General features: G+C 45.5%; 2 protein-coding genes across 2 annotated transcripts in view; both read left to right on the top strand.

Annotated features, from left to right (window-relative positions):
* ATP7B (ATPase copper transporting beta) overlaps positions 1-26,886 on the top strand; it is a 287,630-nt gene that overhangs the window by 217,739 nt on the left and 43,005 nt on the right. The window lies entirely within an intron of this gene.
* Positions 1,402-26,886, top strand: part of DHRS12 (dehydrogenase/reductase 12) — a gene marked incomplete at both ends in the record, with an annotated part of 31,750 nt that continues 6,265 nt past the window's right edge. Inside the window, 8 exon segments of the mRNA XM_081129618.1 lie at positions 1,402-1,580; positions 5,313-5,397; positions 5,399-5,446; position 5,450; positions 6,998-7,020; positions 7,024-7,080; positions 12,776-12,868; positions 13,873-13,954. Of these exon segments, the coding sequence (XP_080985744.1) occupies positions 1,402-1,580; positions 5,313-5,397; positions 5,399-5,446; position 5,450; positions 6,998-7,020; positions 7,024-7,080; positions 12,776-12,868; positions 13,873-13,954 (568 nt within the window).

The following is a 26,886-nucleotide window of genomic DNA, read 5'->3' as shown; positions in this document are numbered from 1 at the left end:
TTGGGGCGGCGGGGGGGGGGGGGGGGGGGGGGGGGGCAATGATCCCATATCCTAGGTAATGAGGTCATTAAATCAGCTGGTCTCTGCACATCTTATGTAAGAGTGGCTCAGTCTCTGATTCAGTTGGGAAAATAAGAACAAAATTTAATGGAGATGTAGGTTGGCACAGCAACCGCGCTTTTTTTTTTTTTTTTTTTTTAACTTACACCGTATGTTTACTTGGGTTTGGGGGATCGGGAATGCTGAAAATCATTTGGAGGAGAAAAAGGGGCCCTCCTTGGCACTTCACGGAGTTGCATAACTAGTGGCAAACTCCTACTTTGGAGACAGATTTACACCCAGGTGAGAGACGCGGTCCTGCCTCTTGCTAGTTACCAACCCCACTCATTGCATCCGCTGGAGAGGGGGAGGTACCTGGGGGCTGAGGTGCTGGGGGCATTTCGTGAATGAGGTATGTAGGAACTTAGAAAATGCTAGCGATTACAATAACCCCTCTGATAAAAACCCACTAGAGAAATATTTTTGGTATCAACAAGCCTCTTCTTTTTATTCCACCAAATTCTAGGAGGTGCGTTGCGGTGCCATCTTTGCGTCCCGGTTCTGTTTACCAAGCGGTATTCCCCACAACGTACAGACGCGGGGTTTCAGGCCCGCGGTCACTGCGCGGGCCCGGGTTGCGGGGGGGCTGGCGGGGCGCTCTCAGGCCCGGGCAGGGGGCGTCCCGGTCGTACCCCGCCGGCCCGGGCTCGGAGCTCCGGCCGCGCTCCGGGCGGAAGCAAGCCCCGGAGGCCGCGGCCATTACATAACTGGGATGATGTAACCGCTGGCGGCTCCCGTCGGGAGCGGGGGCGGTGGCACCCGGGGCGCGGGGCCGCGGGATTCCGCGTGCAGCGCGCGCCCCACCGCGTCTCTCTGGCGCTGCGCCGCGCGGTTCGTCCAGGGGCTGCGGGAACAACGAACTCAGGCTGCCCCGGGGCCGAGGGGGTACCGAGGCGCTGCGGGGGGCGCTCCCGGGCCGTGGGCGGGCCGTCCGCAGTCACGTGGCGCGCCTGGGCGCGCGCGAGCCGGGTCGGCGGAGACGCGCTCGCGGCTTCCTGATGTTGCTGCACAGACAGCGACTCCGCTGCCCGCGGCCCAGCCGCCCTTGGCTGACGTGGGGAGCCCGGCGGGCCTGGGGCCGGGCGCTCCGGGGCGCGAGGGGCGGGGCTTTGCGGCTCCGGGCCCGGACCCGCTGACGTCAGGCGGCCCGGCCTCCGGGAGCCTCCGGGCGCTTCCTCGGCGGCCGGCTGGGCGTGGGGGGGACTCTCTTCGTGGGGCTGATTTTTGCTGGGGCTCGTTCTAAACTGCCTGGCGAGACTCTGGCCGAGTACTCTCCTGGGTGCGTTTCTTCTCACTAATAACATGAGGCTTGTGGACCGTGACCTTTCGCTCCAGGGGGAGCATTCCGAGCGCAGGTTTCAGGGCGCTTTGGGCTGTGCCCCAGGGGTGAGGCTGGTGGACGGTGCTGGATGGTTTCACCGCCCCATGGTCACACCTCGCTGTGCCCCGCCGGCGCGCCACCTCATTGTGGTTTTAAAGTGGCCAGTTCCGGGGGGTGGAGAGATGGTTATATCTTAGAATTAATTAGGCTTACACACTGGCTCTCAACCCCATGTGAACATCTGAATCACCAGGGGAGAATGAAAAATACCGGTTTGGGGGCCCTGCCCCTCGAGGTTCTGACGCAGTTGGACTGCTATGGGGCCTAGACTGACATTCTCTAAAAATCCCCTGGGCGATTCCCACACGCAGCCCACCCATCTCTAAGAGACTTCTCCCTGCACTAAGGTGTTTATCAGTTCCTCGGGCAGCCTGGGCAAATTCCCTCTACAGGACGCGAGGCGTCATTGCTAGGGCAGGCCGGCTGCCGCTTCCTTCTCTCCACCCCTACCCCGCCCGCCTATGGGGAAGGTGCACCCTCCGAGGGGCAGTGCTGCGGGGTGGTGGGAAGTGCAGCTGTCAACCCCCACCCATTGAAGTTAGGCGAATACTCTGGCAGCCTTCTTCTTTCAAAGGGATGTATTCTGGCAATGGCCACTATTTGCTGGGTTTTTCCGTGTAACAAAGAATGCAGCTCGAAGAGCATGAGTCAGCTTTCTTTCCCAGGAAAATATGCTTCAAAAAGTCCCCAGGCTCTTCCGTGGAGGTGGAGGGTGGCACACTTGGGTGGGTATGCCTGAGGTTCTGCATTTGGTAAACTGGAGGGAAAGACAACACCTTAAGTTGATTTCAGTGTGAGAGTATGTAGTTTGGGTTTACAGTGTTTTTTTCTGTGGACTTTCATAAAACTTCCCTCTATAGGGCCTCTAGGCAGCAGGATCTAGTCAGTCTCCTAAACTTGCCCCAACCTAAGAATTACCAGGGGCAATTAAAACAAAAGCAAAAATCAGTTTTTTGCCTAAAACCTCTATCAGGTGTGGGTGGGACCTGAGCAAATTGTATATTGGGTATGCTGGGGGAAACAGATGCCTGGGAGCTTGCCCCCTGGGGATTCCTATTGTCAGGGGATGGGGAAACACAGTAAAGTGGTTGCTTAGTTTGAATCAAATTCACCTGGAGAACATAGGAAACCACAGATTGCTGGTCCCCACCCTGAAGTGTCTGACCCAGTAGGCAAAGAACACATTTGATCCTGACACTGCTTGTCTGGGGACCACCACTGGACACCACTGGTGTGGTAGAAGGCGCCCCTGGGCCGGATGTTGAAAACCTCCTTCCACTTTATCACCTACCATTTTGTGACCTTAGGTATGTCATTTACCTCTCTCTGCATTTGAAAGTGAGGGGCTGATATAAAGTTTTTAAAGATAAAATGCTTCCCAAAAGAGAGAACAGGAGGATGCAAAACAGCTAAGTCTTATTGTTAACAGATTGGCCTGAAGAGAAGAATCCTTGTGTTGAAGGCAAACAACAGAGGGAGGGTATGACAGGTCCCGCAGGCCAGCCTGGCACCACCCACTTGGCAACAGCTGGCAGTCTGGAGTTTGAGGAAGAGGTTTAATTCACAGGAGCTCCCCTCACCAAACCTTAGTCTCTAATAGGGTCAGTGTGGTGGCCCAGAGGCTCAGGTTTCTTCTGGCTGGTTGTCACAGAGAAAAGCCTCTCTGCTTCCTGCCCCCTGGAGAAGGATCTTCGGGGCCAGTTTACTGAGTGTTCTCTAGTTCCTGCTCTCCTGGCCCTTTTGTGGTTGGGGAGCTCTCACTTGCTCCACACCAGTGCCTTCTGGAGAGGTACTGACTTTCTGTAAGGCCATGGCTCTTTCTGAGAAACTTCTTGCCTCTGCAAAAAAGTCATTCCGCGGTGATCCTGGGACCCCACTTGTAGGGGGTAACAAATTTTCCTCTTTAGTTATAGTTTAAAATGCTCTCAAAGTTTCTAATGATTTGAAGGGTTGAGGGACCAAATGAGGAGCTTAATTTTGAACAGGGAAGGTATTGATGTCATTATTAATAATAGCAATGATAATAGCAACTACTATTTATTGAGCTCTGAATTTATTCCAAGTGCAGTGATAAATGGCTTACATACATTATCTCATCTAGGCTGCCCAAGAAGTTATTATCCTCTTTCTGCAGATGAGGAGACAGGAGCTCCGAAATGTGAACCCAGCACATGAGATTGCACAGCTAGTAACAGGCAGAGCTTTAATTAAAACCCTTGCTGCCCTGGCTGGTGTGGCTCAGTTGGTTGGGCATTGTCTTGTGCCCTGAAAAGTTGCCAGTTTGATTCCCAGTCAGGGCACATTCCCAGGATGCTGGCTTAGTTCCTGGTAGGGGGCATGCAGGAGGCAACTGGTCGATGTTTTTGCTCTCACATTGATGTTTCTTTCTCTCTTTTCCTCTCCTTTCCTCTCTCTTAAAAAAAAAAAAAAAAAGTCAAGAAAACATCTTAAAAACACACACACAAAAAAAAAACCCATGTTGTTCCATCCATGTTGTTATTACTGCTATTATTTTTAGTTTCAAGTCAACCTTTCAGGAAGCTTTGGAATAGTCAGAAGTCTTGCTTACCCCCACTAAGTGGGCCATTAACATCAAGAGCAATGGCAGGGTGTTCTCTGAGCTGCCCCAGATGAATTAGAGATGAGTTATAAATGTGGGACAGGAACATTCTTATTGGTCTCCTGACTGTGAGACAAGGGGTGATGACTTTCCCTGTGGCAATAATTTTCAAACCAAACCCAAGCTCATAAACATTCTTTGGCCTCTTCACCAGTGTCCAGGCATGTAATTGGCAGTTGTGCTATACCAGGGCGTGGTAGGAGAGACCAGCTGTTGGCAGCCTGTGTATAAACAGGGCATGTGGGAGGGTGCTGGGCTTCTTGTAGATCCTTCAGGGGAAGGAGTCACATCCTGTGTTGCCAGGGAGAAACCACTGGGCTTGTTGAGTGAGAGAGGCAAGCTCTGAGACCCCAGGCTGCCTTATGTGAGAACAGCTCAGGGCCTCCTCCTACCAGTCCCCCTGCATGCCGCCCCCACCTCTCTCAGTCAATTTTGTGACCAGGAAATACTAGGAAAGTAAAGGTAGAAGAGGCATCTCAAAAGGCAGAGAGAAACAGTTAAGGAACTCAGGGTTGCATCTACTTATATGATGCTTTTGTACAAATTAGAAAACCACCTCCTCCTCAATTTGCTTTGCTGTCATCTGCCAGAAAGTTGTCCTAATGCAGATTCAAATCTCTCATCACTATGATATGAATGGTGCCCCCTAGAGTTGTGCAGTGCACACCCTGTAGCCCTGAAGGAGCCTTCACTTTCTCTGAGGGGGAACAGAACTCAAATAACTACCTTCCTCCTCCTTCATTCCTTACTTGAAAATCTCCCCAATTTGCAGTGGTCCTGCTATAGCTGCATAGGGATCCTAGTCCTTCCATGCAGTAAGCATGATGCTAATGGTCTCCTAAGCACCCTTCCCTTACCCCCAAAATGGAAAAAGGAAAAATAATCCATCTATCAAAGGATTGTTTGTGGCGGAGGTGAGCGCTTCCCAGTATCAGAGGCAGTGGAGAAGGTAGTTTGGATGCCAAATTGTTGGAATCTCCAAATATTTTCCAAAGTGCAGGAAGCTAATGAATGGTACAGAAAATGTAGGGGCTGAGAAGATGGCACTGTTTGTGCGATCAGGGAGGGAAGCAGGGAGCTGAAGAAGGAAGGAGCTTTGTGATATGATGGGGGACAGCACTAAGGCCCACTCCTGAGTCAGGCTTCCTCCCTGCTCGCGTCTGTGTTCCTGGCTCCTTCCAGCCATTCTTTCTGTGGGTCTGCTGCTTCCAGGAGTGGCTATGAATCTGTATCTAAGGACTTTGTCCTGGATGACTTGGGGGTCCAAGCTCCTGGAAGAGCCTTCTTGGTCACCGGAGGGAGGGAACAGTGGCATTGGAAAAGCAGCTGCCATTGAGATAGCTAAGTGAGGTGAGCAGCCTGCGCCCTGTCTCAGCCTGGAGCCCATGTGACTGGAGAGTGCTCACCTCAGAGGCAGATCAGGAAGGGTCTCTCAGGCATATGCAGAAGTCCTGGACAATAATTTCATGGTAATCAGCACAGCTGCCTTGAGCTTTAACCAAGAGGTGGACAGTGAGTGACTGGAGAAGCCTTTCTTCAACATTTAATTAATTCACAGGAGAGCTTGTGTCCCGTCTACATGTCACAGTGCTTTCTGATTAAGAGCAGTGAGAGGCTCCAGCCAACCCTGGGCATCAGAATCACCAATGGAACTTTAAAAATGTGGATACTTGTCCCTAGCGCATGTCTTCTTAATGAGAACAGAGGATGGGGAGGAGATTGGGAGTTCACTGCAATTTGGCTGTGGACACTAGCGAAGAACAAGTGCCCCGAGAATAATGGGAGAGGGGAGTGCGTTGAACTTCCTCCCTTCTTCCTGGTGGCCTGATGTCCAGCCTGCTGGGTCAGAGCAGGTGGGGACTGTCTTCTGTTTCACTTCCCAAACCTTGATTCTGTGCAGAGGCTATCTAGGTGCCCATACATTATTTAATCAGCTGAAGTCTCTGTCTGGGAAAATGCCAGAATTTCCTGCATGAACTCAAATGCCCTGGTCACTAAATGGAACTGTGGTGGCTAGAAAAGTCTGCCATGTCTCTCCAGAGCCTCTTCTCCAGGATAAGTTGATGTTCCAGCAGAAGTTGGGAAAATAGGTTGAAAATTTATCACTTTTCAAGATGCTCAAGATGTTTTACTTTTTTCTCTAAAATCAAGTTAGGCATTTTCCAGAAGAATATTATACCACTTGGAGCTATAAAATGATCTCCCAAGTCAAGGTAAGGATTCACTGCATCTTAGCACCTGAGAGGAGCTCTGAAGCGCTGTGGGGAGGGGCAGAGAGGAGAGGGGCCAGTTGCGTGGTTACCTGTAGCTTCCCATGAAATAGATCCCACTTAATAAAGCAGACTATTTCAGTGAAGAAAACCTTAACTGCCCCAGCTGCGGGATTCCTCTTTAAATAAAACTTGATTAATAATATTATGGGCTTTTTTGGACCACTCGATAAATATTTATCAAGTTTCTGCTACATGTTAGGCCAGTGGTTCTCAACATTAGACACACCTGGGGAGCTTTGAAAACATATCAGACCTGGGCCCATCATCTGGAGCTTTAAAAACTCCCAGGTGAGTATAAAGTACAGCCAGGTTGAGACCTCTGTGTCAGGTACTATGGGAAATGCTAGGGATAGAGGTGACTAAGACCAACACTTCTTATCCTTCATGTTTTTAGACCCTACATCCCAGATGTACTATCAGCAGAGATAGGCAGGGGAGCAGGTTCCAGGACCACCCAAGCTTGTTACATCTGCTGCTCTAACAGTGAAGACCATCCATTTAGATTGCCAGAATAGTCTCAGTTTCAGGTATTCTTTCTGTGAGTCCATATGTCTTAATTCTTCATTTGGAAAAACTGGTCTCCATAGTTATAGCTATCCCTATAATTCAGTTGAATACCACCAGGTGGCACAGTTCCTCTGGTTTGTTGAGATCAAGACTTAGCCGAAGGTGCCAAAGGTGAGATCATCAGAGGGAGTGGTAACCTGGTGAGCTGCTCTTGGCCCCTCCTGCTGGGGGTTTCATGCCTCTGGGTCAGTGCCTGTGCTGTTGACAATGCCCTGTGTCTGCGCATCTGCTCTGTAGGCAGCCTCAGCCAATGGAAAGCTGGAGCTGTGCTTTTCAGTGGCTGGGTTTGACCCCAGATAATCGAGGCTGTGAGGTTTGACCCCTCACCCTGGGCTGCCCTTGAAGCCAGCAGTCAGGTGCAGATCCCTGCTGCAGGAACATTATACCAGACATTGGCACTGCTGGGGTTTCCACCTCAGAAGGAGGCCACATCACTGAGACATATGAAGGATGGCTCAGGGGCCTTAAACCAAGCTGTAAACTGACCCAAAGGCCTTCCAGTAAAAAGAGACAACAAACATTTAGTCTTGCTGAGACCTGCTTTCTAATAAAAGATTCCAAACCTGGCTCACACTTTGTGGTCTTCTTTTTCTGAGAGAGTGGGACCAGGACCAGCTACATAATTTGCAGGGTCCAGTGCAAAATGAAAATGTGGGACCTTTGTCTAAAAATTAAGAATTTCAGGACAATGAAGGCAGCACATTAAAACAAGCATGAGGGCCTTCTGAATGTGGGGCCTGTGCACCTGCAAAGGTTGTACCTCATGAAGTCAGCCCTGGGTGGGGGACCTGAACCCCCGCTGTACATGGAGAGTAGGGGTCCCTGGGGATGGCCCTCGATGACCACAGCCCCTCACTGTCACTAGAGAACGTCCTCCCTTCCGTCCTCCCCCACACCCCAGAGTTTCCTCCCCTCACTTGTGAACCTGCTTCACTAACTGCCCGCAACAGAGGGGCCCATGGGAGGGGACTGGGAACTGGCAGGCAGAACCCCCGCTCCCTCAGGCTTGGACGATGGCCAAAGAAAAAAGAATCCCGCAATCTAGAATGGAATATTTTGTATCTTCTCATGAAGGTTATTATTTTTTTCTCATCAGCATTTTCAAAAGAAGTAGCTGTTCCTTTCCCTTCTCACCAGAAACCCCTAGTCTCAGGCCATTAGATGCCTTAGAGAGGCTTAGTGGTGGCATGAGCTGGTGCGAGGGTGTCTAAGTCTTCCTCTAACATCTGCAAGTGCCGCTGCGATCTGGGCTGCAGTTCTTGAGATTGAAAGCTGGCTGGCTGCCTGCTGATAACTTTTGGTTATGCTGCTAAAAGATGCAGCAAGAATACTAATCTCAGGCCACCAGCAGAGGGTTCACCTGGATCCCAGCCCCCTGTGGTTTGGGCCACATTTTTTACAAAGTAGATTTATATGGAAAAAGATGACAATATGGGTCTGTTTATAATACTGAGCCATCCTTTTATCCAACTCCACCATCTTTGGGAAGCATATAGAGCTGAAAGGGGAGCAAACATGTTTTCTGGAGTGGGGAGACAGGGAGCTCTTTACCTCCTGCCCACCCACCCCCCCTTACACAGGCAAGAGATGGGATTTGAACAAACACCTGGGAAATTCCCTCCTCTTTTGTGTTTTGGAGTGGCCTGCAGCACTGAGAGCTCGGAGGGTCCAGGGCTCAGAGAGCCTGTCTGCTCATCCCGTAGTATGGTTTCCCTGACTCAATATATTCTCCAGACTCTGCCAGAGATCAGCTGCTCCTGCCTGTTTGTGAACAGGCCCCTCTGCACAGCTTCATCTGGTCCACCACACACAGCCCCACACAGACAGCGTAGGAGTGGGAAGGAGCTGGGTTCTGAATTGAGTCCCGGGTCTGTGCTCACTAGCCTTGTGAGCTTGGGCAGTGTTCTTAGCTTCCCACAACCCATTTTCTCATCTGAAAAATATGGGTGATACTGCTTTATTCATTGTTAAACATATATTTGAGTGTGAACCATATGTCACGCAGCATGCTAGGAGACAGAAGTGATAGAGACAGATATAGCTCCTGACAGTCTTGTGGGGGATTCCAGTGATTAGCAAACAGTTTCCATGAAGCCTGTGTGCCACCCTGGGTCTGCCTGCCCAGCGGTGTCACAGCGGGGGTGGGTGGGAGAATGGGTGGTATGGATCCCACAGTGTGTTTCTCCAGCTCCCACATCAGCCAGCTCCTGGCTTTTGGTCAATGAGGGTATTAGAGGAAGATTGGTAGTGGGAGGAAGGCAGAAACAGGATATTCAGCTTGCGCAGCAACAGCTGAATCTCCATTTTGGTTCTTCCTTCTGGCAGCCACCTTGGCTCCTGGGCTTGGGTCCCCCTCATTTCCTCTACTGTTTCTCCAGCCTCAGGCTGATAGGAATCTTCTGCCGTTACTGACCTCTGGGTTATTTCTTCAGTCCCACTGAGTTCTCACTTTGTTTCATTCCCTGGGAAACCAGTCCCTGCATTCAGTTCTTTCTGTTGGAAGAGGTCTCTGTTAGATCCTTACTGATATAACATGGTAAGTGCTAATACAGGGGAAGTTCAGGGTATTTAGTATAGGACATACAACTCTCAGTCAGTAGGAGAAGGTTTTATTATTGATTTTATCAATATTATTTATACTAATATTACCATTCCCAACATTACATTCTTTGCTTCAAGTTCCCTAGTCCTGCCCTGATTCAGTGGGCATTGGAAGCCAGCAAGCTCCCAAAAGCAGAAGAGGTGTGTGGTAGAGCACTGAGGGCACTGGAGGGACTGGTCCTGGCTGCATGGTTGGGTAGACATAAAAGAGCAGTGGTCCCTTGGACAGGAGGGCCTGGGCAGGGTGTGCAGCAGGCCAGCTGAGTTAGGTGAGCATGGGCAAGCTGGGCACCAGGGAAGGCATGAGGTCTGGTGGGAGTCAGGTGCTTAAACCCCCTGGCTTGGTATGATCAGAGGTGTAGACTGTCCTGCCAAGGTGCTCTTTCTGGAGAGTGTATGTGTGACACAAGCTTGAGGGAAAGAATGCTTGTCACAGCACACTGCCTGCTCACCAGTCCACTCTCCTTGGCTCTATGTTCCCAGTAGTTCTGCAAGAGAAAATCGGAGTGGACCCTCCTTCTTCAGCTTCTTGTTGCAGTTCATTATTGTCTTGCTGTCTGGGTAGTAGGACACTGGACTTCTGTCTCCTTAGTCAACACTTTTTAAAAATAAATTTTAGAATAGTTTTAGATGCACAGAAAAGTTGTGAAAATAGTGGAGTTCCCATGCCCAGTTTCCCCTTTGTTAACATCTTGTTAGTATGGTTCATTTGTTACAACTGGTGAACCAATATCACTACATTACTATTGGCTAAAGTCCATACTTATTTAGATTTCCTTAGTTTTTACCTAATGCCCTTTTCTGTTCCCAGGTTTCATCCAGGATACCACATTGCATTTAGTCACCACGTCTTCTTATCTCCTCTTGGCTGTGACAGTGTCTTTTACTTTCCTAGTTTTTGATGATGTTGATAGTTTTGAGTAGTATTGTCTGGCATTTTGTATACTATCCCTCAATTGGGATTTGTCTGATGTTTTTCTCATTATTAGACTGTAGTTAAGGGTTTTGAGGAGAAAGACCACAGAGCTACAGTGCCTGGGCAACATTTTAATTCCTGTCACACTCCTGATGTGGCTAGAAGATGCTGTAAGTGTGCCCTATGTCTTGTGGGAATTCACATCAACATCAAAACACCAAGATAGAAAATAGGGGTTTCTCTTCTCCATCTCTCCCAGGTCAATGTGGACTTCCAATGTCTTGAGAATTATTAGTTTAGCTTCCGGAGTACTCGGCATTAATATTAACTACCACCTCATTCCTCTATAGCCATTTCTACTTCAGAGGGGACCTGCATGCACTGTTTCCCATTTGCTCATCAGATTCACTCTGACGAAGGTAGAGGGATCCCCATGATGTCACTTCATGACTCCTGGACCCCATAGCAGCTAAATGGTGGCTCATCAACAGAAAGGATTCAGTGAGTTTTGTCTAATTTCAATAACCAATTTCAATATCCAGAGTTTAGAGTTAGTACAGTGGGACCAGTGGCTCCTAGGGCAGGCCTTGTCATGTGTAGATCAATCAGCATCAGGGTTTGTACAGACATGCATGTGTTCCTAGTGGCTTCCCCCTGGCCATAGCAACTGCTGGCCTCACCTTCTGGGTGCTTTCTGGCCTCCTATTTTCTCCCAGAGGGAGATAGATGATTTCCTTCATCTTTTCAAGGGGCTTCATATCACCAGGCTCAATGGTTGATTTGTCTGGGGCAGTGATTCTCTGTTCTCTGCTGCTACCCCCTTTAATGCTAAGACACCTCAGGTGCCTCCACAAAACTCAGGGAGGTTGTGGAATGTTGAAAGTAGAACTGATTTTAGTTCACCTGCTTTTGCTGCTTTTTGAACCTAGGTGTTACCCAGCACTGTGGGTGGGAGGGAGTTTCAGGGCAGCTATGGAGAAGGCTTCAGAATGAAAGGATTAGGTGTCTAGACTCAGTTTGCAGTCACTGTTGGAGGCTCACTGATGACTCAGGTGTGAATTGGCAGCCTGTGTTCACTGTGGCTGGGCAAGGCCTTCAGAGACTTTTTAAAAGAACCTAGTTCTGTATAGACAATGTTTTTCCTGTCTTTTGAAGGTAGAGGAAATTCATTTGTGCCAGACTTCAGCCGAATATGGTATTCAAGTAGACTATAGGCTTTGAGTCACGAAAATATGGGTTTTCTCTGTTTTCTTACGCTCTGAGACTTTGTCTCAGGGTGAGAAAATAATGTTTTAAGATTACTAGAAAGAAATTCTGACTGTAGCCTTGGATTCTATGGCTCAGTTAAAGAAGAAACTGAGGCAAGGTGCTGAACTCTCTGCTTTATCAAAGGCGTGGCTCTTGCTCAGAATCATGTCTGTAGGCTCAGTTCTCAGGTCTCTGCAGCAGCAGGAATCTCTGCCTGGGGTTGGTGATAAGGAGCTCAGAGGGGATATCCTCACGTTCACTGGATGCTGAGAATACAAGTTTGATTCATGTGCTGGGTACAGAGAAAAAGGGCAAAACCACCAACATACATTAATCATCAACATGTATGACTAGGTGTCCAACCATAAAGGAAAAGGGGGCATTCGATGTGGGTCTTCCGTCAAGGGGTTCTAAGTGTGGTGGAGGAGGGGCTGTGTCTAGAGATAACCATAGCACAAGGCAGAAATTAATATGCATCATAAGTAAGGACTGAGTCACAGAGGAAGTGTCTTTTTATAGTTATGATGTGATTTAGATATGGTCTTAGGAGTAAAACCTTGACAAAAAACCCTAAATGATTGGCAGCAGGAAACTATGACACATCCATGCAAAACTATGTTATGAAGCCATTAAAAGAAATAACATCTCCAAAAACATCTCTGAAACATATTGTTAAGTGAAAAAAGATGTAGAGCGATGTATTGTATGATCCTATGTGTATGAGAAGGGGACACACATGCACATATACACAGGTGTAATCACACATACAGTATGTTTAAAATGTATAATATAGTGCTTAACATGTGTGTGTATCATACTTAAAATATATGTCTAAAATATTTAAATAATATATTATTTTTAAATGCTTAAAATATTTCCGGATGAGTCACAAGAAACTGGGAACAATGGTTTCTTTCTGAGGAGTGAGACTATTACTTTCCATTTTGTATCATTCCGAATGATTTGATGTTTAAAACCATGTACATGTATTTTTTTTTCATTTAAAAAATATCAGTGTATATCTTTTTTTAAGAAAAGATTTACAACTTTTTTTTTCTATTCTGGTTTAGAACATCTTTCTGCATATTGTGGACTTGTCTGATCCCAAGAAAATTTGGAAATTTGTTGAAAATTTCAAACAGAAACATAAACTCAATTTTCTGGTAAGCTTTACAAACATAAGGAGAAGCCGAATCTCTTTATATTGACCTTTTAGTAAGAATCTTTCACTCAATCGTTTCCACTTATTACATTCAATCTAATGAGCACATTGCTTAGGTCTGTGGGGAAAGGAAGGGGCTAATAATAGGGTAAGTACCTTGGGAGGATAAGGTTGTTCCATTTTTCATAAAATGACCATTTTTATATCTGTATTTCTGAGCTCCAGAGATTTGGGGATTGGTATATTAAAATTAGATGCTCATGGAAAGAAGAAAATAAAAAGCTTAGTCTGAAAGAATGCCTGCTGCAAATAAGCAAATCTTTTGATAGCACAGTCAATGTGGAACTCCAGAGAGCCAGGAGGACACAGGTGGAACAGTGTCTGGCTGTTCCTCCCAGATATTTCACTTTGAACTGAGCTGTTGTTCTACCCAGATAGTTTCTAAAGTGCTCCAAAATGCCTGTGTGGGCCAAGGTTCAGGCTTGTGCTGTCTGGTTGGCTATGGAGCATTTGAGATGAAACTAGTCCAAATTCAGACGTGCCATAAGTATAAAAATCAACTGAGTTTGGAGATGTAGTGTGAAAAAAACCTATTTGTAATATTTTTATATTGATTACATGTTGAAATGATTATTTTGGATATATTGAGTTAAATAAGATATATATTATTAAAATTAATTTTACCTTTTTACCTTTTTAATATGACTACTTTCTAGAAAACTTAAAATTATATATTTCTCCTAAATGGCACTGGTGTATACAAATTCTCAGAGCACCTTATTATGAATTAGGTTGCCTGGCCAAGCCCTCATAATTGAAGATCTCTTCATAGTTCTATGGCTGAGCCTTCTGCACAAGTGGCATTTTCCCAGAAGAGGTTTGGAGTGAAGGGACAGTTGTTGTCATTGTCACTTGAATGTGGGACTGGTGGTGGCAGTGGAGGTTTGGAAACAAGTCCTTTGGCCCTATTTTCTTTTCTTTTGAAATGACAACTGTAATTTCTAGATCAATAATGCAGGTTGCATGGTCAATAAAAGAGACCTCACAAAAGATGGACTTGAAAAAAACTTTGCAACCAATATTCTGAGTAAGTATATGCAGTTTTATTGTTTGTTTTAGAAAAATAAACATAGACATAGATGACACCACAGAGGATCAGAAAAACATCAATCAACCTTCTGGGCCCTTGGTCCATGGCAGGACTGCATTTGTTTTAAGTTTATCCTTCACTACATTAAAAAGCATTCTCTTGTATAATATGTGTTAATGCCAGAAATACTTAGTATTGTTAAAGCATTTCTTTTTCTGGTAAGTTCAAGGCTCATTATAGACATCATTTTGGCAAGGAGAGCAAGTTCATCTCAGGTAGAGAGTGCAAATATAAAAACTGCAGCCAAGGGAACTTCCAGCCAGGGCTGAGGAGGGTACAGCCATGAGAAAAGACCACAGATCAAGAAGGGCATTCGCTTAGAACACGGGACACCTGGGGGCTGCTTCCTGCTCTGTAATAACAGACTGGCTCATTTTATGCCAGGCTAGTGGTTCTCAAATTAGGACCTGCAGCATCAGCATTACCAGGTAACTTAGTAGAAACGCACATTCTTGGACCCCACCCCCAGATCTTCTGAATCCAAAAATCTGGCTGGGGGCCATGAAATCTGTGTTTTGACAAGCCCTCCAGATGATTCTGTGCACTAAAGTTGGAGAACCGAGGTACCAGGCTTTTAACCTCTTTGGATGTTATCCTTTAAAAAAAAAAAATTTATCTTTATTGTTGAAAGTATTACAACAATACTTTCACTCCATTGACCCCCTTCACCCTGCTCCCACTCCCTCCCCAGGCCTTTACCACACTATTATCTGTGTCCATGGGTTATACATATATGCATATAAGTTCTTTGGTTAAACTCCCTCTGCCCCCCTTCCCTCTGAGATTCCTCAGTCTGTTCCATGCTCCCATGTCTCTGGATCTGTTTTGTCCGTAAGTTTATTTTGTTCATTACATTCCACGTATAAGTGAGATCATGTGATGTTTGTCTTTCTCTGGCTGGCTTATTTCACTTAGCATAACAATCTCCAGGCCCATCCATACTGCCCCAAAGGGTACCAGATCCTTCTTCCTTATAGGTGCATAGTATTCCATGGTGTAAATGTACTATAGCTTTTTATCCACTCATATATTGATGGGCACTTGGGCTGCTTCCAGATCTTAGCTATTGTAAATAATACTGCTATGAACATAGGGGTGCATATATTCTTTCAGATTGGTGTTTCGGGATTCTTAGGATATATTCCTAGAAGTGGGAACACCGGGTCAAATGGCAGTTCCATTTTTAATTTTTTGAGGAAAATCCACACTGTTTTCCATAGTGGTTGCACCAGTCTGCATTCCCACCAGCAGTATACTAGGGTTCCCTTTTCTCCACATCTTCACCAGCATTTGTTTGTTGATTTAGTAATGGTAGGAATTCTGGCAGGTGTGAGGTGGTCCCTCATTGTAGTTTTAATTTGCACCTCTCTGATAATTAGTGACGCTGAGCATTTTTTCATATGTCTCTTGGCCATTTGTATGTCCTCTTTGGAGAAGTGTCTACTCAGGCCCTCTGCCCATTTTTTAATTGGGTTGTTTGTCTTCCTTGTGTTGAATTGTATGAGTACTTTATATATTTTGGAAATTAGCCCCTTATCAGATGTATCATTGACAAATATGTTCTCCCATACAGTGGGTTCTCTTTTCATTTTGATGTGAATTTCTTTTGCTGTGTAGAAGCTTTTTATTGTGATATAGTCCCATTTTCATTTTTTTCCTTTGTTTCTCTTGCCCTAGGTGATGAGAATTCTGCTATGTGAGATGCTGAGATTTTGCTGCCTATGTTTTCTCCTAGGATTTTTATGGTTACATGACTTACATTTAAGTCTTATATCCATTTTGAGTTTATTTTTGTGTATGGTGTAAGTTGATGGTCTAGTTTCATTTTTTTTTGCATGTACCTGTCCAATTTTCCCAGCACCATTTATTGTAGAGACTGTCTTTACTCCAGTGTATGTTCTTGCCTCTTTGTCAAATATTAATTGAATGTAATGGCTTGGGTCAATTTCTGGGTTCTCTGTTCTGTTCCATTGGTCTATATGCCTGTTCTTGTGCCAGTGCCAGGCTGTTTTGATTGCAGTGGCTTTGTAGTATAGCTTGATATCTGGTGTTGTGATCCCTCCAACTTAGTTTTTCTTTCTCAATATTTCTGTGGCTATTCAGGGTCTCTTTTGGTTCCAAATTAATTTTTGGAATGTTTGTTCTAGGTCTGTGAAATATGCCGTTGGTATTTTAATAGGGATTGTGTTGAATGGATGTTCTCCTTCTTAAACCAAGGGGCCTGGAGGAGATTATTTCAGTGCTGTTCAGCTTGGAGATGCAATGAATCTAAGATTCTCCCCAGTATCTATACCACTTTCTCATAGTAAGTTAAACTTTTAATGAGGTGTTTTAATTAAATATCATCCTAAGTGACAAGATGGATAGTAGGGGTTGATGTGGTTGCTGGGGTTGTTGAGGGTGTCCATTAAACAGCAACCCTCCTCCCAGCCAAGAACTGAACAGATTGAGGAGTAAGGCAATGGAATAATAGATGCAAGTCAAAACATCACTGTTGTTATTATAAGGCTAATTGAAGGGCATGCTCAGTGTGAGAACCAAGTGGGCTTCCTAGTATTAGACCCAAGAGTTAGACTCATCTTATTGCAGCTAGCTGGCCTAGGACAGCCACCACCACCTCCTTTCCAGGGAGAGGAGAAAGGGGCAGCAGAGATGAGTATGCCCACTTTGTTGCTCCCAAGTTTACTAAATATATTATTAAGTGATCCATTTCCCAGGGATGGAGGAAGAAGAGGGGGAGGGAGGACAGAATTGTACTCTCTCCATGAGAAAGGAAACATCCGAAGGAAATAAGTGAGGAAGAACCTTTCTCCCCAGTGGTGAGGTTGCTTTTTTTTTTTTTTTTTTTTTAAACAAATACCTAGCAGCTTGCTGTGAAATTATGCAGGTTTAGTACAAAATATTTCCATCTTTGACTTTGGTCCAAATGTGGTATTATTGCCCAGGTTCCTGTATGTGGGATTGTGCTCAGTGTGTCTTACAAGTCTGTTGGATGGCAAAGACCTCTGGAGTGCTGCAGATAGCCTCCCAGATACCGCTTAGTTGGACCAACTCTGTGATTTGTGGGACCCAGTGCTAAACAAAACTGCAGGGCCCCTTGTTAAAAAATTATTAAGAATTTTAATATAATGACAAGAGAGCATTAAGCCAAATGTAGGGCCCTTCAGTAGGACTGCACAGGATGAATCAGTTCTGCTGCTTACCTACCCATCCAGAATTCTACTGGGTGTTTCCTGCATGCTCGGCACTAGTTAGTGTGGCGCATCTACATATGTGATGTAAACCTCATGACCACCCTGTGATGGAGGTATTCCTACCTATACATAGCATATAAAAACTAGTACTGAGAGAGGTTGCATACATTGGCCAAGGTCAAGTGGAGGAGCCAGAATTTTAACCCAAATCCATATGCCTCCACAGCCTATGTTCATATCCAGGACACAATTCTACCAACCACCAGCATTTCCTCCTCAAACTCAGCACTGTATAATCATGAAATAAGTTCTAAGGGACCAGCCATGCCAGGGAGAGGATGGGCCACAGCTGGGGGCGCTACTTAGAGGGCAGTCTTATATGTTTACATTAATTGAGAACATAGATTGGTATGATAGACTTTAAAGGCTGCCTTTTGATATATGGCTAGTTATGTCATACTTTTGTATGGATCTGGTCTGCTTCTAAGAACCTTGATATCTCTTCACTTTCATATCCTTTTTGTGTCAGAAACATTTTATCGATCTCCCCAACCTCTCTGAGAGGCATAATCATTCTCATGTTTTGATATCTAGTCATCCTCTCTAGAGTGGAAGACAAAGTACACTGAACAAAGAAGCGCATCACTGATGGAGGGTGCAGCTTAATGTGTCTGAGCAGAAACAGACAGGTTAAAATATTGTCACTCTTAAGCAGGTCCAGAGCTAAATGAACAACCCAGACCTCTGTCTGAGTCCTCGGAAACTGCTGGCTGCCATTCTAATATGAAACATGTTTTCCTAGCCTGATTATGTAACATGGGATAGGTTGTTTTCGATTTTCTAAGATTCATTCGGGCCTCTAGAAACATTTCCAATCCCCAGGCAAACATTAGTAGATTCCTGAAACTCTGAGAAGAGGACAACAACAGTATTTGCAGAATTGATCCTAAAGCTTCAGAAGCTGGAGTTAAATGTGAGATTCTGTCAGAGCCCATGCCCACCCATGGCTCTTTGTGGAGATATCATAGTATGTGAATTAGATAAAGTTTGGGAACACTTCTCTTTAACTTTTTGTGGGAGTGGGTTGGTCATGGAAAGGCTTTCATAGTTTACCCTACTGTGGGACAAAAATGAGCTGCCCTAGATAAATTTGTGGGTAGATGAAGTGTGGGAGGCAAAGTGACCTCATGAGACAGATTCTGTTCAGTTGCCGTTCTCATTCATGTTTTGGGGCTTCCGGTCCTATACATTCTGCCTGTGAGCATTCAGTGGCATTGAGTCCGTGAGCAGTGAAGACAGATGAGAGGGAGGGAGGCTGTGCTGAGTACTCTGCTGGCAGTCTGCCACAGCCTAAGCGACAGCAGATTCAAACTCATCCACACCTTAGGCTCTCACATCATAGGTATGAGAGAGGACACTGATTCCACCTCCTCCAGAATAGCTGTGTCATCGATTAATTGACCATAATAAACAGGCTGTGGTACCTTCCTCCTTTGGCAGAAGGTTGGGGAGTGCAGTTTAGGTCATTTTGGAAGGGCAGGCCTTAGTACAGAGTAAATGTTCTGTCACTCGACATTCTGTTATTAGAAGTTCTCTACTCACTGGCATATCCCCACACCCAATAACTGCCATTTAAGGCAGGAACCCAAGATCCAGAAACATCATCATCATCATCATCATCATCATCATCATCATCATAATGGCACATGCTGAGCACTTTCCATGTGCCAGGGGCTGTACTAAGTGTTTTTCTTGGATTATCTCATTTAGTCCTCATAACAACTTTACAGATTTCACAGACAAGGAAACTGAGGGTCAGGAGTAGTCTAAAATCAGTCTGTGACTCACCTTCCTAAACAAAGGACAACACAATTATAGTTTGTGCATTTTTAGTATAGGGTTATATCCGCCACCTATTACTATATAACTCTTCCAAAATCTCAGAGGCATCTGATAATAAGCATGTACTTTTATTGCTGACTTTTATGCAAGTCTGCTTTGTGGGCTAATCTCAGCTGAGCTCAGCAGGATGTCTCCAAGCAACAAGTTGGGTATGGATTATGCTGCAAATTCTCACATCCTCCTTGGGCCGTTGGCTGGCCAGAGTATGTTCCATGGCAATGGGAAAAGCCCAAGTGTGCAAACACATCTCAAGCCTGTGCTTGCTTCACATCTGCTAGTGTCCAACTGACCAACCCAAGTCATTTCACAGAGACCAAAATCAACAAGAGTTGGGTGTATACTCTTCCCTGGAGGTGGGAAAGAGGACATGGACATTGTCAAACAATAATGCACCACAAGGGTCTATTTTATTACATTCTGATGCTTTGGAAATGCGTCATCTAAGTTTGATGTGGTTAATATTAACCTAAATATTTAATGAACAAAATATCTTATTTGTTCAATAAACATTTATAGAATGCCTACTATGTGTCAGACACTGTGGTCAGTGATGAGGATTCAGAAATTAAAGGGACTCCTGGTCTAGTGGGGGAGTTAGACACACAAACAATTACGGTAACCAAATGGTAAGTTCTCTTTTCATCCATGAAGGGAGCGAGGGCATGAAGCCTCCGAAGAAAGCAAAAGGCCCAGTACTTCCTGGGTAGAATATTTCCTTAGACACCGAATGTGTTTGGTGCCAGGCATTCCTACTTGTCAATAATATTTACCCTGAGCTTTACCCATTCACCATTTTGCTTCTAAGACTTCCTTCCAGTTCACAAACCTTCAGGATTCTTAGAGATGCACAGCACCTGGGAAATATTAAGTACTGTAGAAATGTCAGCTAATATTGTTTTATCAACAAACCTCTTAACCTGGAATTGAAGTCCTTTGTTATTATACCCGACCTACCTGTCTAAACATATTTCTCCTCATTTCCCTACATGGATCCTCTTCCAGTCGACACATTGCTTTTGAAATATGCCAGGAGCAGTATACCTCCGTGCCTTTGTCCCCTCTGCTCCTCTGCCTGGAACACCCCCTTCTGGTTCACTCACACTTTTCTGTGAGGCAGCTGGACACACCCCCAGCCTGAAGCTTGGTCAGTGCTCCTCCTCTCTGCTCCAACAGTACCCTCTGTGAACCTGTCTGAGTACAATAGAAATCACCTGTTAATAGGCTGGTTTCTTGCACAGAGCATGAATTATTAAAAGCAGGCACTGCTGACCCTTAGGAGGCACTCAATCCATATTGGCTGAACTGACTTGATGCATGACTGGGTCAGTAGTTCAGTTCCGCCAGCTATATGACTTTTTGCATATAGCTGGAGGAACTATCTGCAACTTTCCCTTTACATTCTGTAAAGTGGGGATAATGATACTTTTATAGGCTAGAAGTTAGGATTAAATAAAGAGTTGTAAGTTATTTACCCAAAAGGAAAAGAAAAAAAGAAAGGAAAGCATTGGAGCTCTCAGCACAATGCTTGGCATGCAGTGAGTCCACTTCTTTGTAAAAAGCAGATTATTTATTACGGTTGTTTCTAGATGCCCTCTGTTACATAAAATTTCCCTCGGCCAAGAGACTAGAGGACGAGGCTGACAGCTCCTTTATATCAAGAGTCTGTTGAGGAAACTTACATACGAGGCACTCTTGGGCAGCTGCAAGGCGCCATGTGGCAGGTGCTAAGGGGTTTTATAGAACAGGGCAGGATGGGTAGGGGTACTGGGGTGTGACCCACCCCAGATAAGGGGAAAATGCCTTACCTGCTTGCCTGGTGAAGGCCATTGACCTGTTCCAGGGGCCAGCAGGAACCAGCACACCATGGGGAGGGGTCAGACAGTCTCTGAGGGGATTTACAGGAAGCAATTGCTGTTCTGGCTGTGATCTAGCTTGAGGGTCCTTGAACAGCCTTTCCTCCACACCCTCCCTCAGTAATCAATAAACTCCTTGAAGTGGGGACTGTGTTCTCTTCAGCTTTGAGCACAGGTCATCCTGTTCAGGCCTAATAATAACAGATACTCAAAAGGATCAGTTGATGAGGAATAAATGCAGAGGCACCTTCCATGCCATGCTGTGCTGATGTGGGGTGGTCCTTGCCTGCCCACCCATTCCAAGGATAGTGGAGTTCACAAAGGGTGCAGGAGAGAGCCTCTTGGGGTGAGGGAAGGTGGTTCATGAGGGGCCCTTGACCCAAGCCAAGTTTCATGTTTCTTAAGAGTCTGGTTCTGGGCAAAATTGACAGCAAGCTGTAGTCACACAAAAGATGGACAGCCAGCCCCAGTGTCCCACTGGAGTTCCTATTGTTTCTCCACCTCCATCATTGTTCTAGAATTTTCTCTGTACCACCTCTCCTTTAAGAAGCTACTCAGAGGGAGGGAGAGAGGAAGATGGAGAGTGAGAGAGGAGAGGGCTGCCATCCAGCTACATCATAGGTCTCCTCTTAGGTTCTCTTATCCCATTTTGGAGTCTAGATCCCCAAGGTGCCCAGGCCCCTCCAATCTCTTCAAACAAATTAATGGACACTAGAGTGTTATCAGGGCCCCAGCAAGGCCAGTATGGCTTCAGCAGCATTCCACATTCTGGACCATTCCCAGAGCCCTTTCTGACACCTCCCCTCTCCCCTTCCTCCAAACATTTGTCTCCTTTCTCTCATTCCCTTAAGCCACACTCCTTTCTGGATCCCAGCACACAGCTTATTTTTCTTTGCATTTCTTTTGTAAGTGATATTGAACTTGGTGGTAATAGTTGTTTATTGGCCATTTGTATTTCTTTTGTAAATTGCCTGTTCATGTCCTTTGCTCATTTTTCTGTTGTGATGATCATGTTTTAAAGTGTTGATTTATAAGCCTTCTTTGACACATTTATCATATGTGTCTTTCCCCTTCATTGTAGCAAATTACTTTCTAATTTTGTTTTTGATTTTTTGGTTTGCCACACAGAGGTTTAAATTTTTATGTATTCAGGCTGTATATTTATCATTAAGGCTGATTCATTCATTTTTATAGTAAAAAAAAGTCCCCGGTTACTCTACTTATTTGGTTTTCCCCCCAATTTTTAAAATATTTTTTTCTTGATTTTTTTATTTTTTTATTTTGTTTTTGTTTTTCTTGTTAATCCTCTCCAGAGGATATTTTTACCATTGATTTTTAGAGAGTGGAAGGGAGGTATCCCAGTCATGTGCCCTGACCAGGAATCAAACTGGCAATGGTTTGGTGTATGAGATGATGCTCAACCAACTGAGCCACACCAGCCAGGGCTCCCCATATTTTTTAAATATTATTTTCTCTTATTTAGTTTACTAATCCATCTGGAAGTGATTTTGGATCAAGTAGGTAAAGAACCTTCTTTCTCTCTCCCCCATCCCATATATATATATATATATATATATATATATATATATATATAATTTTTAAATAAATAGTGTCACAGTACTGCTTATTTATTGCTCAAGCTTCCCTTTCTTTTGAGTTGTGATGCCATCTTTATCATATACCAAATTCTCCTTAAGTTGTTTCTCTTCCTGAGCTCTAGTCTGCTTCACTGTCAGGGTCACATTATTCTAAGCATTCACAGTACACTTTAATATCTTCTAGGGCAAGCCCCAGCTCATTACTCGTTTCATTCTTAAGACATTTTAACCCAGGGGGCTGATAGCTTGAGGGTGAGGAGGGCAGACTTTGGGCAACAGGGGAGCCTGGTGGAGCCTGGAGCTCCTGACACTACACAGGAGGATTCCCCCCACACTTCCAAAAGAACTTTGGGGCACTGAGTGAAGCTCTTTGAAACTGCACTGGGAGTCTGTCTGGCCCTCCTAAGGAGAGAATGAATAAAAGTCAGAGCTCATTTGCCCGTCGGCTTTTGGTTTTCTGCCAGTCCTGGAGGCTGCTTTGGATGAGACACAGAAACCTCTCAGAGTTTGGCCCCCACCTGCCCTGCCCACCATTCCCCTGGTGGGTTCTGAGCCGCTGCAGTCCCCAGGTCAGGCTGAGCTCTCCCCCCAGCAATGTGGAGACTGCTCCTCCTGATCTTTAGCCCAAGGAGCACTGGCCCCAATCCAGGAAGTCAGCGAGGTGCCTGGAACTCATCCTGTCCTGTGAGCCCAGGTCCTTACCTGATTATCTGGCTGGGATTCAGTGCTATTCATAGCAGTTCTCCCAGTCACTCATTTGGGTGATTTTGAAAACAAAATCCCAGTTAAGCACCTTTGTGGTGTGTTTTTTTTTAATCCTCACCTGAGGGTATTTTTTCCATTGCTTTTCAGAGAGAGTGGAAGAGAGAGAGAGAGAGAGAGAGAGAGAGAGAGGAGAGAGAAAGAGAGAGAGAGAGGAGAGAGAGAGAGAGAGAGAGAGAGAGAGAGAGAGAGAGAGAGAGAGAGAGAGAGAGAGAGAGAGAGAAACACCTATGTGAGAGAGACACATCGATTGGTTGCCTCCCAACAGGAGCCGGGGATCAAGCCTGCAACCCAGGTGCATGCCCCTAGGCCAAAATTGAACCTGGGACCCTTCAGTCCACAGCGAATGCTCTAACCACTGAGCCAAACTGGCTAGGGCCCTTTGTGCTTTTTTAATGAGCCGAGGCTCCAGTGCCCACACTCAAGTTCTCCCTGCTGTAAAGCAGGCTCTTTTCATTGAGTCACAGGTGTAGTAGTCTCCCTCTGATGTGACAGAAGGGAACACTATTCAGTCATCTTGATTTTGCTATAGCACCTGAAGCACAGCCCTAGTTTAGTCTGGAAGACAAGGAAGTGACAGCATTTTCACTATGTGTGAGTGACCTAGAGGCTCAAGGCAGGTGAATTAGAGGCTCCCCTCCCCTCTCAGGTGGATCATTCCCTTTAGTGTTCACATGTGTCCATTCCAATGTTTTAAAAAGACAACAAACACTGCAAACTCCACTTTAGGGTGACCAACCATCTGGGTTTTCCTGGAGCCAAGTGGATTCTCAGAACGCAGGATGTTTAGTGCTGAAACCGAGTCCTGGGCACACCCCACTTCATCTTTCTTCTCTCCTCACAACCAACCTCTCTCTTCACTTCCTCATTTCCTGTGAATACCGCAACCCAATTAGTTTCAGTTTTCTGCCCAACCACTGGCAACTGTCTTGCTGAGGTCACCTGTGACCCTCATGTTGTCAAACATAGAGGACATGAGTCCATCCTCATCTCACCTGACCCCTCAGCAGTGCTTGACACAGTGGTCCATGCTCACCTGGGCCTCTCTGCGTGGGCCCTGTGAGTTCACGCTCAAAGTCCTGGCTCCTCCTGGCTCTGCTCCTTCTTCCCCAAGCTCCTTAGCTCACTGCAGCTTCTCCGCATACCTTATATGTTATAGTTCTTCCCAGCCAAGTCCTGGGCCCTCATCTCCTCACCCTCTGTATTCTCTTTGCCCGTGGCCCCAAATGCCACCATGTGCTCTGGCTCCCAAGGATCTCCATCCAGCTGAGGTCTCCCTTCTGAGTTCTAAGTCTGTATCTCAAATACCTCACACTCCACATGACAAAAATTGAGCCCTTAACCTTTCCTCAGCCATTTGCATCTCATCTGATCATCTCCACCCAGTAGATGGCATAGCTGTCCACCCACTAGCTCATCCTTGACAGCTTTCCTTTCTCACCTCTTGTATCCAATCTGTTATCATGCCCTTAAGTAGGCATTCATAACATTGTCTGCTTCTCATCATCTCCAGGCTACCGCTCCGCCCAAGCCACATCGGTGACTGAAATGTAGTAACACTTGGGCTCTTGGTGCCCACTCATACTCTCCCCCCACAAGTGGCTTCCTCCATAAAGTTGACAGAAAGATCCTTTAAAATACAAATCTGTTTTATTCTGCTTTAGGCCATCTCTTAGTGTCATAAAGGCTTAGTATCATTGGCATTGGCCTTCCAGGCTCCAGCCTCACCTGGCCTCACTGTGCACCCTGCTCAGCCAGCTTTAGCCACCCTCGGTGGAGCCCTTCAACCCAAGGCTCTTTGCACAGGCTGTGTTCCATGCCTGGAATTCTCCCCTTACCGTCCCAAACTCTCTACCAGCACTCTGCCAGCTTATTCCAGTTTGCCCTCTAAATCTTAGCTCAGATGTCGCCTCATTGCTAATGTTACCCTGCCACTGCCCCACCCCCCACCATGAGCTTCTAACAGCCTGTGTACACTCTTCACTGCACTTACCTAAACTGTGAGTAGGTTAATTACATAACAACCTGCTTAATGCCTGGTGAGTGCTGAAGGCAGGGAGCCCTCACAGGATTTCTAGTACTTAGCACTGGGCCTGGCATTTAGCTGGCCCTTAGTAAATACTTGCTGAATGAATGGAACTGGATAAGGGGAATGAGTTGAGGTTGGGAACAAAGGGAAAGAGGTGACTCACCGTAAGCGCTGTCTGACCCCAAACCAAGAATACCCCATGAGAAGCTGATGACTCTAATGCCTCCTGATGCCCCATTTTCTCTGTAACTGTGTTGCTGGCTTCCCCAGGTAATATGATCTTTGAAATGGTCTTTACATAATTTGTAAGGTCAGTGTGTGAGTCCCCCTGGGCTCACTGTGGGATGTTTGTGTTACTGTACAGATGGAGAATTACCAAATGATATGTACCCATGCAGCTGTCTGCTCCCTTAAAATATACACTAGTAACTTGCCAGGGGTAGGGGGACAATTATTTTCTCCAGCTGATAGTACAGTTGGTAGAAGCACATATCTATTGGCTAAAAACTAAAGTGGCTTTAATTCAGTCTGGCTTTGAAGGTTTCTTATTAGGAACTCCAATTGGTTTTCCTAAGCTAAATGTAAAACTTGCAATATATTTTCTCATCAAACACTAATTAACTTTAACACTATTAAAATATATAATACCGAAGGTATTGGATGATTTTGGGAGCTCCACGAATTTAATATTTGGATGGAAACATGGTTTTAGCAATGTCTTAAGAGTACTTTGAGCCTCTCCTTCAGCATCACTCGGGCTTGACAGTTTTACATCCCTTCTTAATTAGCTTATAGAGAGATATTTGCTTCAAGTCATGTACCCAAATAATAAAGGTCTTTGTTGCCATATTTAGAAGACTGTGTCCAACATAAATTCCATTCCCAAATCTCTTTCTCATAATGAACTTCTATTGACATAATGAGTTCCTTGGAAGGAAGGCATTGTGTGAATTAAAAATACTAATGAGTCATAATGAACTGTTTTCCTTATTACTGGGAGCAGGACTAACCTTGGGCACATTTTCTAGTAACTGAAAGTGCTTTCTGTACACCCAGGCCTGCCCTCTCAGGAGCTTGTACTCTAACATGTCTTCTCCTTTACTCTAACATGTCTTCTCCTTTTTTTTCACTCATCAAAACACTGAATCCCCCAAATGTCCCTGATCCTAGCTAGTCAGTCTTAGAGAAAAGGAAGTTACTGGACTGGTTCACACTGAGATGTGAAAGACCAAAAACAGCATTAGCCGTCTCTAATGACGCCCTGCCTGCATCTTTCCAGGGATATTCTTATTATAAAAGCTAAGCAGCTTAGCACTGAAAAACTGGAGAACTTTCTAGCTAAGATAAGCTGAGTGTCTCAGGGAATTGCCTAATTAAAAGTAACAAGAACCACTCAAGATGTCTAAACAAACATAATTTATTGGTGGGATACAAGGGCAGCCCTCACAGAACTCAGTGGAAGAGGCACAGCTGGGCCTTTGGAGGGCTAGGGACAGGACAAGACAGCTGTGAGGAACTGGGTAAACTTTTT

This window comes from Miniopterus schreibersii (genome assembly GCF_964146895.1).
Source record: "Miniopterus schreibersii genome assembly, chromosome: 2".
Classification (NCBI taxonomy): domain Eukaryota; kingdom Metazoa; phylum Chordata; class Mammalia; order Chiroptera; family Miniopteridae; genus Miniopterus; species Miniopterus schreibersii.
The sequence above is the reverse complement of the archived record's forward strand: the minus strand, read 5'-3'. Positions and strand labels throughout refer to the sequence as shown.